The 12,137-nt window shown below is 52.5% G+C and overlaps 1 protein-coding gene across 5 annotated transcripts in view; it reads right to left on the reverse strand.

Moving 5' to 3' along the window:
• Window positions 1–3,379: 3,379 nt before the first annotated feature.
• Window positions 3,380–12,137, reverse strand: part of Lamb3 (laminin subunit beta 3) — a 103,105-nt gene continuing 94,347 nt past the window's right edge. For all 5 annotated transcript variants that reach the window (XM_038348634.1, XM_038348633.1, XM_038348637.1 and 2 more), the window contains 6 exons: window positions 11,780–11,924; window positions 8,162–8,369; window positions 7,638–7,779; window positions 7,115–7,291; window positions 6,294–6,447; window positions 3,380–3,872 (listed from right to left, as the gene is read on the reverse strand). In XM_038348634.1, the coding sequence (XP_038204562.1) occupies window positions 3,736–3,872; window positions 6,294–6,447; window positions 7,115–7,291; window positions 7,638–7,779; window positions 8,162–8,369; window positions 11,780–11,924 (963 nt within the window). In that variant the 3' untranslated portion in view covers window positions 3,380–3,735. The remainder of the gene's footprint in view (window positions 3,873–6,293; window positions 6,448–7,114; window positions 7,292–7,637; window positions 7,780–8,161; window positions 8,370–11,779; window positions 11,925–12,137) is intronic.

Genomic DNA, 12,137 nt, shown 5'->3' on the forward strand with positions numbered 1-12,137 from the left:
TAGAAGTTGGTGCAGCCAACATATATTGGGAGCCAAGTGCCTGGATATATGACTCACTCAACTCATTTCAACCCCCTAGATCAGGTTCCATGAACGCCGTGGTCCCTGCTCTGTTGATGACTGCTTTAGAACATGAAGATGAGGCTAGCTCTGCCCTCACAGGCCACACTGAGGCCATGGGTGACTGTGCACACTGAGGCCATGGGTGAATGTGCACACTGAGACCATGGTGACTGTGCACACTGAGACCCATGGGTAAATGTGCACACTGAGACCATGGGTGAATGTGCACACTGAGACCCATGGTGACTGTGCACACTGAGACCCATGGGTGAATGTGCACACTGAGACCATGGTGACTGTGTACACTGAGACCATGGTGACTGTGCACACTGAGACCATGGGTGAATGTGCACACTGAGACCCATGGTGACTGTGTACACTGAGACCCATGGTGAATGTGCACACTGAGACCCATGGTGACTGTGCACACTGAGACCCATGGTGACTGTGCACACTGAGACCCATGGTGACTGTGCACACTGAGACCCATGGTGACTATGCACACTGAGACCATGGGTGAATGTGCACACTGAGACCCATGGTGACTGTGTACACTGAGACCCATGGTGACTGTGCACACTGAGACCCATGGTGACTGTGTACACTGAGACCCATGGTGAATGTGCACACTGAGACCCATGGTGACTGTGCACACTGAGACCCATGGTGACTGTGCACACTGAGACCCATGGTGACTGTGCACGCTGGACCACCAGTGACTGTGCACACTGAGACCCATGAGTGACTACACACTGAGACCCATGGTGACTGTGTACACTGAGACCATGGTGACTGTGCACACTGAGACCATGGGTGAATGTGCACACTGAGACCCATGGTGACTGTGCACACTGAGACCATGGGTGACTGTGCACACTGAGACCATGGTGACTGTGCACACTGAGACCATGGGTGAATGTGCACACTGAGACCCATGGTGACTGTGCACACTGAGACCATGGGTGAATGTGCACACTGAGACCCATGGTGACTGTGCACACTGAGACCATGGGTGAATGTGCACACTGAGGCCATGGGTGAATGTGCACACTGAGACCATGGGTGACTACACACTGAGACCCATGGTGACTGTGCACACTGAGACCATGGTGACTGTGCACACTGAGACCATGGGTGACTGTGCACACTGAGACCATGGGTGACTACACACTGAGACTGTGGGTGACTGTGCATGCTGAGATCGTTGGTAACTGTGCCTTGTTTCCCTCACTTGTCTGATGGGAACCATATGTGTGGCTTGCCGGACACACTGCCCCCCCACACACAAAAACTTAAATGATCAATAATGATCAAGAAGTTAATCTAAGCCAGGCCTGATGGCTGCACCTATAATCTCAGCACTTGGGAGATTAGGCCGGAGGACTGTGAGTTCAAGGCCAGCCTTTGCTCCACTTGCACCGGTGTGACCTTATCTCAAAGAAAGGGGAGGAAAAGAGCAAAGGAAAAGGATGGAGAGAAGAAATGAGGTGGGAAGGAAAGGGTGGGGGGAGGGAAAGTGCCCAGCTTAGCGCCTGGACCATGGCCAGCACACAGATGTTTGTGACATTTCATATCAACATACACAGTCATTTTTAACACACTTTCTAGCCTTTGCCCTGACTCTAGGACAAGCAAAATGACCTAGTTCTGCCCTGGGGATGTTTGACTGAGTGCAGAAGACTAAATCCTGTTAACCAAATATTAATGTTAGGAACAGACCATTATAATAAGCAGCCCCTTTAATATCTATTTTCCTTTAAATAATAAATGTTGAGAAGGGAGGATGGTAGGGTAGGGACTTGATTCCTTGGCTGATAGTTGTTAGACCCCCTTCCTTGGCATCCAGTTACCTTGAACAGAGGATTTCCAGGTGAGCAGCTTCTCCCCAAGAGCTGTGTGGATGTCCTCATTACCTCCTGGCTGCTTTAAACCTCCAGGAATGCCTTGAGGAAACCACACTACAGCACAGCTGCTTGTTGCAGAAGCACAGCTCCGCTTCAGGAGGCAATATTCCAGGTACTGCTCCTTCAAACCACTTAAAGCAAACATTCTACCATCACAAGCCTCAGTGAGCTTCGTAAGTCATTTCCACCTGGGCCAGAGAAGGAGCACTTGGCCCAGCACAAGGCTCTCTGATTAGTACAAGCACAGTCTGTGGTGGTTTGAATAAGAATGGCCCCAATAGGCTGATATATTTGAGTGCTTGGAAAGAGGCACTATTTGAAAGGATTAGGAGGGGTGGCCTTGTTGGAGTAGGTATGGCCTGGCTGGAGGAAATGAATCACTGAAGAGTGGGCTTTGAGGTTTCAAAAGCTCAAGCTGGGTCCAGTGTTTCGCTATCTCTTCCTGCTGCCTTTGGATCCGGATGTAGAACTCTCAGCTACCACGTCTACCTGTGTGCCACCATGCTCCACACCATGGCAATAATGGACTAAACCTCTGAAACTATAAGCAAACCCCAATTAAATGCTTTTCTTTAATAGAGTTGTCTTGTTCATAGCTTGTCTTCGCAGCAACAGAACACTGACCAAGACACAGCCCTTCATGCACACGTGGAAGCCTGTGCAATGATGCTGCATCCCTTACAGACTCTTCACCCCGTTAACAGGGAAACAGCCCCTGTGGTCACAGAGTGGCCTGAGGTGGTAACACGAGGAAGAGATGGCGGGAGCACCAAGGAAGACCGCAGCAGGAGAGAGGCAGCAGCCTCCCGACATAAAGGGGGCAGAGGCATCAAAAAGTGGTCGCACCAGCGATGCGAAAGCAGACAGGAAGCCAAAGCTGAAAAAGGTTTCCAGGAGCCAAGGATAAGAAATTGTGTGTCCTGGTGGCTGAAGAGTTCCAGGGAGCTGCCAAGCCTTACGGGACACGGGGTGCAATGAAAGCTATGGCATGTACAAGCTGCCCAGTGCCCTGGCTGCTGGTGATTAAAACCAAGAGAAAACATACCACCAGCTTGAGTGTCTGAATCTACATGACCAACTTCAAAAGCCTAGCTCTCAGCGCTGGAAGCTGAGAGTCCCGGGTCTGCTGTACCACCCCCATCCTTGGGCAATCGCAGGTCACAGACTGCCACCTCGAGTTTCTCCTCTCCTACGCTGCCTGGGTAGAGCAGAGGGCACTGAGGTAGTGGAAACAGATGGACACCAGTCCCGAGACAGACGAGCTCAGTCTGCCCGAGTCCAGAGGCCAACTGAGCTAGACTGGGTAATCAGGGCAAGCCACAGGACTGAGCTCACGGAACCCTCAACAGGAGGCAGGAAAGGTGACAGAGGTTAATACAGACGCACATCATTTTCTTCTTGAGTTTCCAGGCTGTTGTTCAAAGATTTTTTTTTATTGGGCTTTGTATTTTTATCACTCTGTGTAGTTTTTGTGTTGATCCCAATTTCTACCACAGTGGAGAGCAGGAGTAGGTGTGGGGGGACACACTGTACAGCCGAGCTGTAACTTCAGCTGTGATAGCACCCCTCCTACACACACACACCATCTCTCCTTTAAGTGTGGTTGTGTAAGCACCGGCTCAACGGCAGTCAGATACCTAGCAGCAGCACACCCAGGGTAACCAGACGCTATCAATGGTATCAAAGTGTCCTAGGGCTAGGAAACACTCCCCCGCCCAGCGTGCCCTTCCAAGGCAGTGGAGAATGTGTATGAAGCTGGGGCTTCAGGTCACTTGCAGGTGGCATAGTAGAGCACACGTCCATTGATGTAACTGCGGATCTGCTCCACGCGCTTCTCCAGCCCCGACAGGTCTGCGGAGCGTAGCATGATTGCCTGACTCCCGCGAAGCAGCTCTGACTCCATGTCTGAGGCAGATGGAACAGCCATGGGGAAGAATCAGAAGGTGAGACACCGAAGGACTCCCAGCCTGTCCTTCCCCTCCCCCAGCCTGGAGGCAGCAAGGTCAAGAGTCTCCCTAAGCACTGTCAACCAGTGAAGCAGACAGTTCTCCATTTCAACCTGCTCCTCCAGCCCCATCACACTCAAAACCTGACAGGACCAGGCCTTCTCTCCATCTTCCCTTTGTCTGACCCTCTCCTCCATCCAGGCTCTGAGTTATCCCAAGGTGATGAAAGACTGTATTGCCCCCAACATTAGCAACCGAGTAGGGCAAGCAGACCACAATCCTACCCATGGCCTTCAGATGGATGCTGGAAAAAGGTGGCCAGGCGACTTGCGTCTTTCATTGCTTTTTCTCCCTATACTATCACTCCAGGAAAATGTTCTGCTCCCCATCCCCAGGGTGTTCACATGCCATCCCCAAGTAAGACACACTGAAGTTCTCTCAAGTGACCCAGGGAGCCAGGCCTCACACTGGAGTCCCTGCTATTCTACTGTGATACCCTGGGCTTTGCTGGGGGTTGGGAGGGAGTGTGGCCTGCCTCACAGGGTAGCATCGAGCAGCACTGGCTGTGTCAGAAGTAACCCTTCTCACGAAGCCCAAATCTGACCACTTCTCGCTTCTACCTATGTAGAGGAATAATGTGTATGGTATTTCCTGGACACACCGGTCCCACCATCACATCTATAGGTCTATCTATAGGTCTAAGATGGGGTAGCCCTCACCACCCCCAACAGGGTGCAGCAGAGTTGGCCAGGAGCTGATATGCAGCCAATGGACCTCCACATGGAATTGCAGGCTGACAGACACTGGAAACACCCATAAGGTTAAACAGCCACTCTTCTGTTCCTTGCTCCCCGCACCCCAGCTCCAGAGGATCCCATGCAGGCGAATCCTAAGTAGGTAAATTCCTGCTCCCATGCTGTGTGCTGAGCCGACCAGGCCACACCAGGGGTTAAGTCATTCCACTGTCACCCTTGGGCTGTTGCCTCCGGTTGGTTCAGATGCCAGATGCCTGTTCAGTCTCCGGCAGTGAGCAAGACATTGCTGACTTAGAACAACTCACGGTGACTCAGAACTCTTGAGTCTCTTTCAGGTGAGGAACAGCTTGCACTTGCCACCACTTACCAGTTACAAAGTACTTCCGGTGACGTAAGCCATGCATAGAGGTGCTTCACCGAAGCCGTGGTTTAGTGACAGAGGCCCGAACAGTGGGCCTGCTTACATAATTTCCTTCTTACGTCATTTCCTGCCCACCCACCATTTTAGATCTGAGCGGTGATTCTGTTTCCTGGTGTATTATCTGCTGTCCTCAGATAGGATAAAAAAATTATTATCTGTGGACACAGTATTGCTAGACAAGGCCAGGACAAGTGCTGAACCAACCTCCAACTCTCCTTTGGGGTTTGTGGCCAAGCCTCTCAGCAGTTCCCAACAAACTCACCAAACTAATCTTTTCTATACTGTTCACCTGGTTATAAATGAGATTTTTGCCAACCATTTTTATTGACATTCAGAGGAATAATGTGTATGGCATTTCCTGGACACACCGGTGGGTCCCACCATCACATCTACAGATTGTCATGTTCCTAGGAATGTCCCCTTTCCAAGGCTATTATCCCTATGTCTCCACGTTCCAAACCCTCCAATGGCCTTAGATGGTTCACTGCCGAGTCGCTGTCTGCCCTCATCATGGGGGCAGCGAGAAGCCGTGCTACTGTCCCCTTCAGATTCCCCACCTACGTCCCTCTCCAGGGTGACTGTCACATCCTCAGAAGGCCCCTCTTCCTTCTCATGCCCATCCTCCTGAGGTCCTTCCTTGTCTCCTAGCCTCTCCTAGGCCTGAGCCTCCTTCCTCAGCTCTTACCTCTCTGAACATCGCTCTCTGGCATTGATTGTCCTCTGAGCCCCTAGAGATCTGTGTCCTCGTCAGTGACCCATGTGTCACTGTAGAGCAAAGCCTGTGTTTTGAGGAGCAAAGATCCCAGCTGGACTGTGAGTTTCTCCGGGGTGGGCCATGTGACCTGCGCCTCACTGCATTCCTGCAGCCTTGTAGCTGTACTAGCTGCTCAGGGAGTCTTAACTGGTCGCATTTCCTTAGCGCTGCTGGCTTGGTTCCAAAGGGAATGAATTTTGGGAGACCCAGATGGGATGGGCTAGCGAGATACCACCTTTACCAAGCCTGACAACCTGAACTTGATCTCCAGAACTCACGAAGTGGAAGGAGACAAGCAACTTCTGCAAGCTGCCCTTTGACCTCCACAGGTATGCTATGGCACGTGTGGACTCCCACAACTGCACACACGTAAACTATAACTTAAAAAGTATTTTAAAGAAGCCATGAATGGCGGGTGCCCAGCAGTCCGTGTCCCTGGATCATGCTCACCTTCCATTTTGTCCATCATCTCCATGGTCTCCCCAAACAACTCCTCTGCCTCTGTCTTGATGCTCAGGATTCGACTGCCTTGCTCACCCAGCATGGGACTCTGCCCCAGCCGGTCCTTCAGCTCTGTATACCTTTGCTTGAGTCTCTCGAAGCCCTGGAAAGGTAGGGCATTCCCAAATCCTAAATGCCAGTGGCTAACTGGCATCACCCAAATCAGCTCACAGCCTCCTGGTATCCCCCAAGGGTTGTGTTTGCCTGTCATGCTCTACCTCTGAGCCCCAAGGGAGGTCTTAACATTTTGTCTTTTCCCATCATGCTTGCCAGGCACAAGATGCCAGGTTAATACCAAAGTACATTGACAACTTGGTCACTAGACCAGGATGGCAAGTGCCCATGTTCCTGCCCTGGGTAAAGCAAGTGGTACACCTGATACCCCAAAATGACTCTTCGATCTTCTTTGTCCTGATTTTAACTAGCATGGAGGCCAGTGTGTCTGTCCAAGCCATGGACGTCTGACCATGGTGGAAACTTGGGATACAAGCTCCAGAGTGGGTATGAAGAGAACTACTTTACAGATAAACTTGGAGCTGGGGACAAGCCACTGTCTCATTTGTAAAGGAATACTGTCTAGGATGGTCCTCATGTCCCACCCAGCTACCCAGAGGAACAGGGGTAGAATTCAGACTCAGGCTTTGTGTTGGGGTCCATGCTGAACCATTCTGGCTCTGTCCTGTGTGGTTTTATAGAAGGTGCAGTAACCTTCCTGCTCAGGAGTCCAGCTCTGGTTCCCCATCCCTGGGACAACTCTGCCCTCTTTTTACCTCCTGGGCACTCAGTGCCTGCTTGCTGGCACCCTCTGCAAGCTTCTGGGCCCGCATTGCCTGTGCCTGCTCCTGCTGGGCCTGGTGGCGGAGCTTCTCTATCCGTGCCCAAAATCCACTCATCTGCTCCTTCATGCCCCTCACCAGCCTTTCAGCTGGTACCAGGACCTGCTGGACCTTCAGGGAAAGATAGAGGAATTGGGGTTAGTGTTGGGCCTCACAGGCATCATGGGACCTCGTTTTCCTAGCTTGTCTCTCACTCTTCAGGGAGAAGAGTCTTCCTGACCACGATGCTTTGACTCCAAGCTACCTTGCCCCGTGATACTCAGTTTTTCCCCTTTTCCAGCTCCACTGACTTCATCCCAAATGCAGCTCAGAGTCCATCCCTGCTTTTGCATCCTAGTCAGGTGAGACAAATCTGAAGCTCGAAGCCCAGCAAGTGAATCTAACTAGGTGGCATCTAACCAGCTCACATTCTAACACCTTCTTGTACCTAACTGGTTCGTTACCTCTAAAGCCTCACCTCAGCAACCCTTTCCTGGATGAGTCGAAGGGAGCGGCCAGTGCCCTGCATAGTGTCCTGAGCTTCCTGCAGAGCCACGGTCCCCTGCCGAAGGTTCCCAACCACATCATCAACCTGGCCTTCCACAGCTTGGGCCCGGCTTCTGAGTAAAGAAAGGGGAAGGGGGGGGCGGGGAGGATGAGTGAGCAGCAAATGAGCGAGTATGATCTTAGTTCACACCAGTCCTGGAGAACATTGCTCTTAGGCAGACAAGGGAAAGCATTGGCTCTCTCCCCACAGGACCCACCCAGAGGCAGCTGAGTATGAGAGTGATGCCCACAACACTCTTGGGACACGAGCTCCCTGTGTGAAGTACTAGGCCAAGTGAACAAAGTGTACCCTGGACCCTGCAGATAGCCTAGCTTCCCTGGCATGGTAAAGCTTCTCCCCATGTTACAGCTCCTGTACCCCTCTCCCAGCCATAAGGTTGGGGAATAAACATGAACCCAGTTCCATTAGGAAGGCACTGGGGACAGTGGCCATACCTGGCCTTCTCAGCCTCGGCCTGGAGCCTGCGGGCCCGCGCGATGTCCTGCTTGGTCTGGGACAGCACCAGATCCACATTGGGGAGCCTGGCAGCAATGGCCTGGATCTCTTTCATCTTGCGCAGCACTGTGGCTGAGTCTGTGGGCAGCCAGAGCGCCAGGACTGCTTCACTGACCTCTTGGATGGTGGCGGCATCTGTGTCGGGGTCTGGAAGACAGCCAACCAAGCCATCAGATTGGAGGCCCCTCCGGGCTGGACAGCACCCTGGAGGGTGTCTGCTATAGCTCCTCTGTTTTGTTTCCCCAAGAGCCCTGCTCCTGGACAAATCTAGGCACCTTTCTCTGGTGCTGCTGCTGCTGCTGGTGGTGGTGGTGGTGTCAGGGTGTTTCCGGGACGCTATAGGATTCCTGTCCTGTGTACTGCCGAGGGGAGGAGGGATGTGGGCACAGCTGTGGCAGCTAAGTGTCTGGTGCCACAGGAAGCTGTGGGCTTGGAGGAGGAGGTGGTGCCAAGCAGCTGTTACTGAACAATGCCAGCAACACATACATAATCAGCTCCAAATTGGGAGGGAGCGCCCAGGAATTGGAGCTGCTTCCTTGGCAATAAGACCCCTCCCCTTCCCTGCCCCACCTCCTCAGGCCCAAGTACTCATGTTCACAAAGGCAGAAAAGGATTACCATTTTTTTTTTCCTGAGACATGACCATCTCAGATTGGCCGATCCTAGCCATGGAATCTAGAAACAGCATTCCTAACCCCTCACCTCGCCGTTCGCCCTCGCATGTGGCATGTGACCCCACCCCCATGGAAACGCTTTTCTTCCTGATTTGATTCTCTTCTCCTGCTGCAGTGTGAACCCCTGAGGACAGAGACTGGGTTTTGTCCCATTCGTGTCCCCAGATCCCCAGCTCAGGCCTTCGAAGGGCCTTTGCATTTGAGGAGTAACCAAAAGGGCACTCGCTCTTCACTGTTCCTGCCTCTTGGGTTCAGTCTCCTGACCTGTGACATGCCTTGAATGACCACCCCCCCCCCCACACACACACACCACACATCCTGGGATGTGACATGTCATCATCAGTTAGCCAGAGTTTTTACAAAGTGTCTCAGAGAGAGACCAAAGACACAAGTACAAAAATGATACCTTCTTGTCTCTCGGCTGCTTCTACAGATATCACTCTGGAAAGATGTGACCACTCGACCAGATAGTTTAGCCTGGCCTGAACTCCTCTAGGGTTCTGGGACTAGCTTCTCTTCCCGGGCAGCAGGTGACATAGGTCCTATCCTGTCCCCGCCCTTCCTCACACCAGGAGGAAGGACCTCCTTGAGAGAAAGGAGACGGGATGCTCCAGGTTGTGCAGCCCCCACGGTGCTGGGAGCTCAAGGTGCAGCCCTGGTCATTTAACGAAGCCTTCCCACTTCACACGCAGCTCCATGGGGATCTACTCTAGACGCGCTGCCCCCTTCCTGGAGCCCAGTCCTGTTCTCCGAATGGGGCTGAGTGGACACCTTTCCCAGAAAGCCTCCTGCCAAGGTCATAGCCCCAGCCAGCGTAGGTACTTCCTGTGTTGTTCACGATGGCGGCAGCAGCATGCATGACTGGGTGTACAATCCACTCAGTCATAGTGTTCTGAGGCAGAGGGGTCTCAGTAAACATTGGCATGTACAACCTGGGCAACGAGGGCGAAGATCCCGTCAGACTCTGCCCCAGCCCTTGTGGGACTCAAAATGTAGTGGGAATGAGGGGCATATAAAAGATGAATCATAACCCTGTGTGACCTGCAGGGTGTACACTGGGCCAGCAACAGGGGAGCACCTCCTTCAGTACCAGAGAGGCTTCCTGGAGGTTGGGAAACCTGAGAGGCATCTTAGAGGAGAAATTAGTCAGGTCAGAAGAGGTGATGGAAAGAAGACAATACATAGAGGGGGAAAAACATCAAAAGTAAGGAGGCACTTTTGTGTGTGTATGTGCATGTGCACCATGAGTGTGTGTGTGTGTGTGTGTGTGTGTGTGTGTGTGCCCGTGCCCACATGTGCTTGTGTGTGCACCACCTACAGCTGGATACCTTCTGGCAGGTTACTTAACTTCTCTGTGCATCCCTCACACGGGAATTGGAGGTAATAGCAGTACTTAGCTAGGGTGGCCGGGGTTAAGGAATGTGATACAAAGTCCCTCGAACACTACCTGTACTTAGGAACTGCTCCATAAATCCCGCCTGAGAACTTCCTCAATTCCACCTTAAGGACTAACAAAGGCAACACTCCTCCTTCCACAGAACTGCCACTCTCTCCTGTGGCAGCAGCAGCTGGGATTGGCGCCCCCTATCATGGGTCTGCAGACTAGAATCCACCAAGTGGTGGTTATGAGAACTCTCTGGGGTCCCACGCACGGCCAAACCTCTCTCAGACCCATGCCCCCTCTGCCCCTGAACTCATCACAGGCCCTGATCTGAGGTGCAGCCTGGCTGAGAAGGGGGAGGAGCCTGGAAGCTCCCACCTGCTCCCAGGAGCAGAGCCCAAGCTTCACCAAGAAGTCAGCCCCTCCCAGCTTGACCAGGGTCTTCTCAAGCCTCAAACCTTTGTTACCCTTTTGTCCTTCTGTGCCAGGGACCTTAGCCCTGCACTCCCATAACACACTTCCCAGCGGCTCCTCCTGCTTACGTCCTGGGGCCTCTGTCTACTCCTCCTGGGCTTGAGTCATGCTTGTGCCACCCACAGCTCCTGCATGGCGGGCTGTCTGCACTCAGGAGACAGACAGCTTTGGCCTATTTGGGGTAAAACCACTGCAGTAGTACCATGAGCAACCACTGCTGTACCCAGCCCTTAGCTCATATCAACCAGGCTTTCAGCCAAGCGCAGTCCTGGCAGGGACCCAAGAGCTAATAACACAACTCACACTCCAGAGGTGCCTTTCGTTTGTCAAGGCACATTTTGCAGGAGTTACTCCGTTCTTGGGGGAAACTTGTAGAATACTACCAACTCCATTTTCAAGGGAAAGTTAAGGTCAAGAGAAACGGCTTGCCCGGAGTCGAGTTCCCTGAGTCCTATCTCATCCCCTAGGCCACTGAAGAAAGGATCTATCCTATCCATCCATTCATTCACTCCACCAATCTTACATATGTGCCAGAAGATCCATGAACCAAGCAGGCATCCATCCTTGCTGCCCCAGAGGCACACTCCGAATGGACTGGACAGCCATTCCTGAGTGGAGGGATTCACAGACAGAGACTACAGAAGGCCTCTCTGGGGAGGTGACATTTAAAGCTGTAACCTTGGAGCCGTTCATCCCAGGCCAGCAAGGATCAGTGACAGACCCTCCAGTGGGCAAGGGCCTGACAAGTTCAAAGTGACACCCAGTAAGTAAAGGAAAGAGAAACAAAACATCACAGAGAAGAGGTGGACAGAGCTCAGGAAAGGAGCCTGTGCTCATCTAAGAGCAAGGTGGGGAAGTTGGGGAAGGGGTGGAAGGCAATAAAATCAATAGCCAAAGATCAGGCAGGAGATATGGTCCGGCCAGTGGACAGCAGGCATGGTAGGAAGGAGGTGGTGGAGTAATAAACTACACATGGGCAGGAGGGGCAGATGGGAGCCAGAATACTCACAGAGGTGAAAGTCAGCTCACCTGTGAGGAAGCCCCGGACCTGCTGGATGAGAAGCCGCGTGCGCTGGACATCTTCTTCCATCTGCATGCGGCTGGTGCTCACCTGGGTCTCGAGGCGCTGGGCATCTGATTGGACCTTTGATGCTGCCTCCTCAGCTGCCCTAATCTGTTGAAACACAACGTGGGTCAGAAAAAGGACAACCCCCAAGGAGCCTCTTGGCAGCTCCCGAGGAATCTATGGGGCATCCTCTCCCTTGGGACCTGCAACCAGCCCAGTTTGCAAATGATATTTATGGAGGACTTTAAGAGAAAGTTCAAGATATTAGCTCCAAACTCTACCCTACAGTTGCTGGGGGGCATAGACAAATTTCTTAAGATC

Source organism: Arvicola amphibius, chromosome 12 (assembly GCF_903992535.2).
Source record: "Arvicola amphibius chromosome 12, mArvAmp1.2, whole genome shotgun sequence".
In the NCBI taxonomy this organism is placed as follows: domain Eukaryota; kingdom Metazoa; phylum Chordata; class Mammalia; order Rodentia; family Cricetidae; genus Arvicola; species Arvicola amphibius.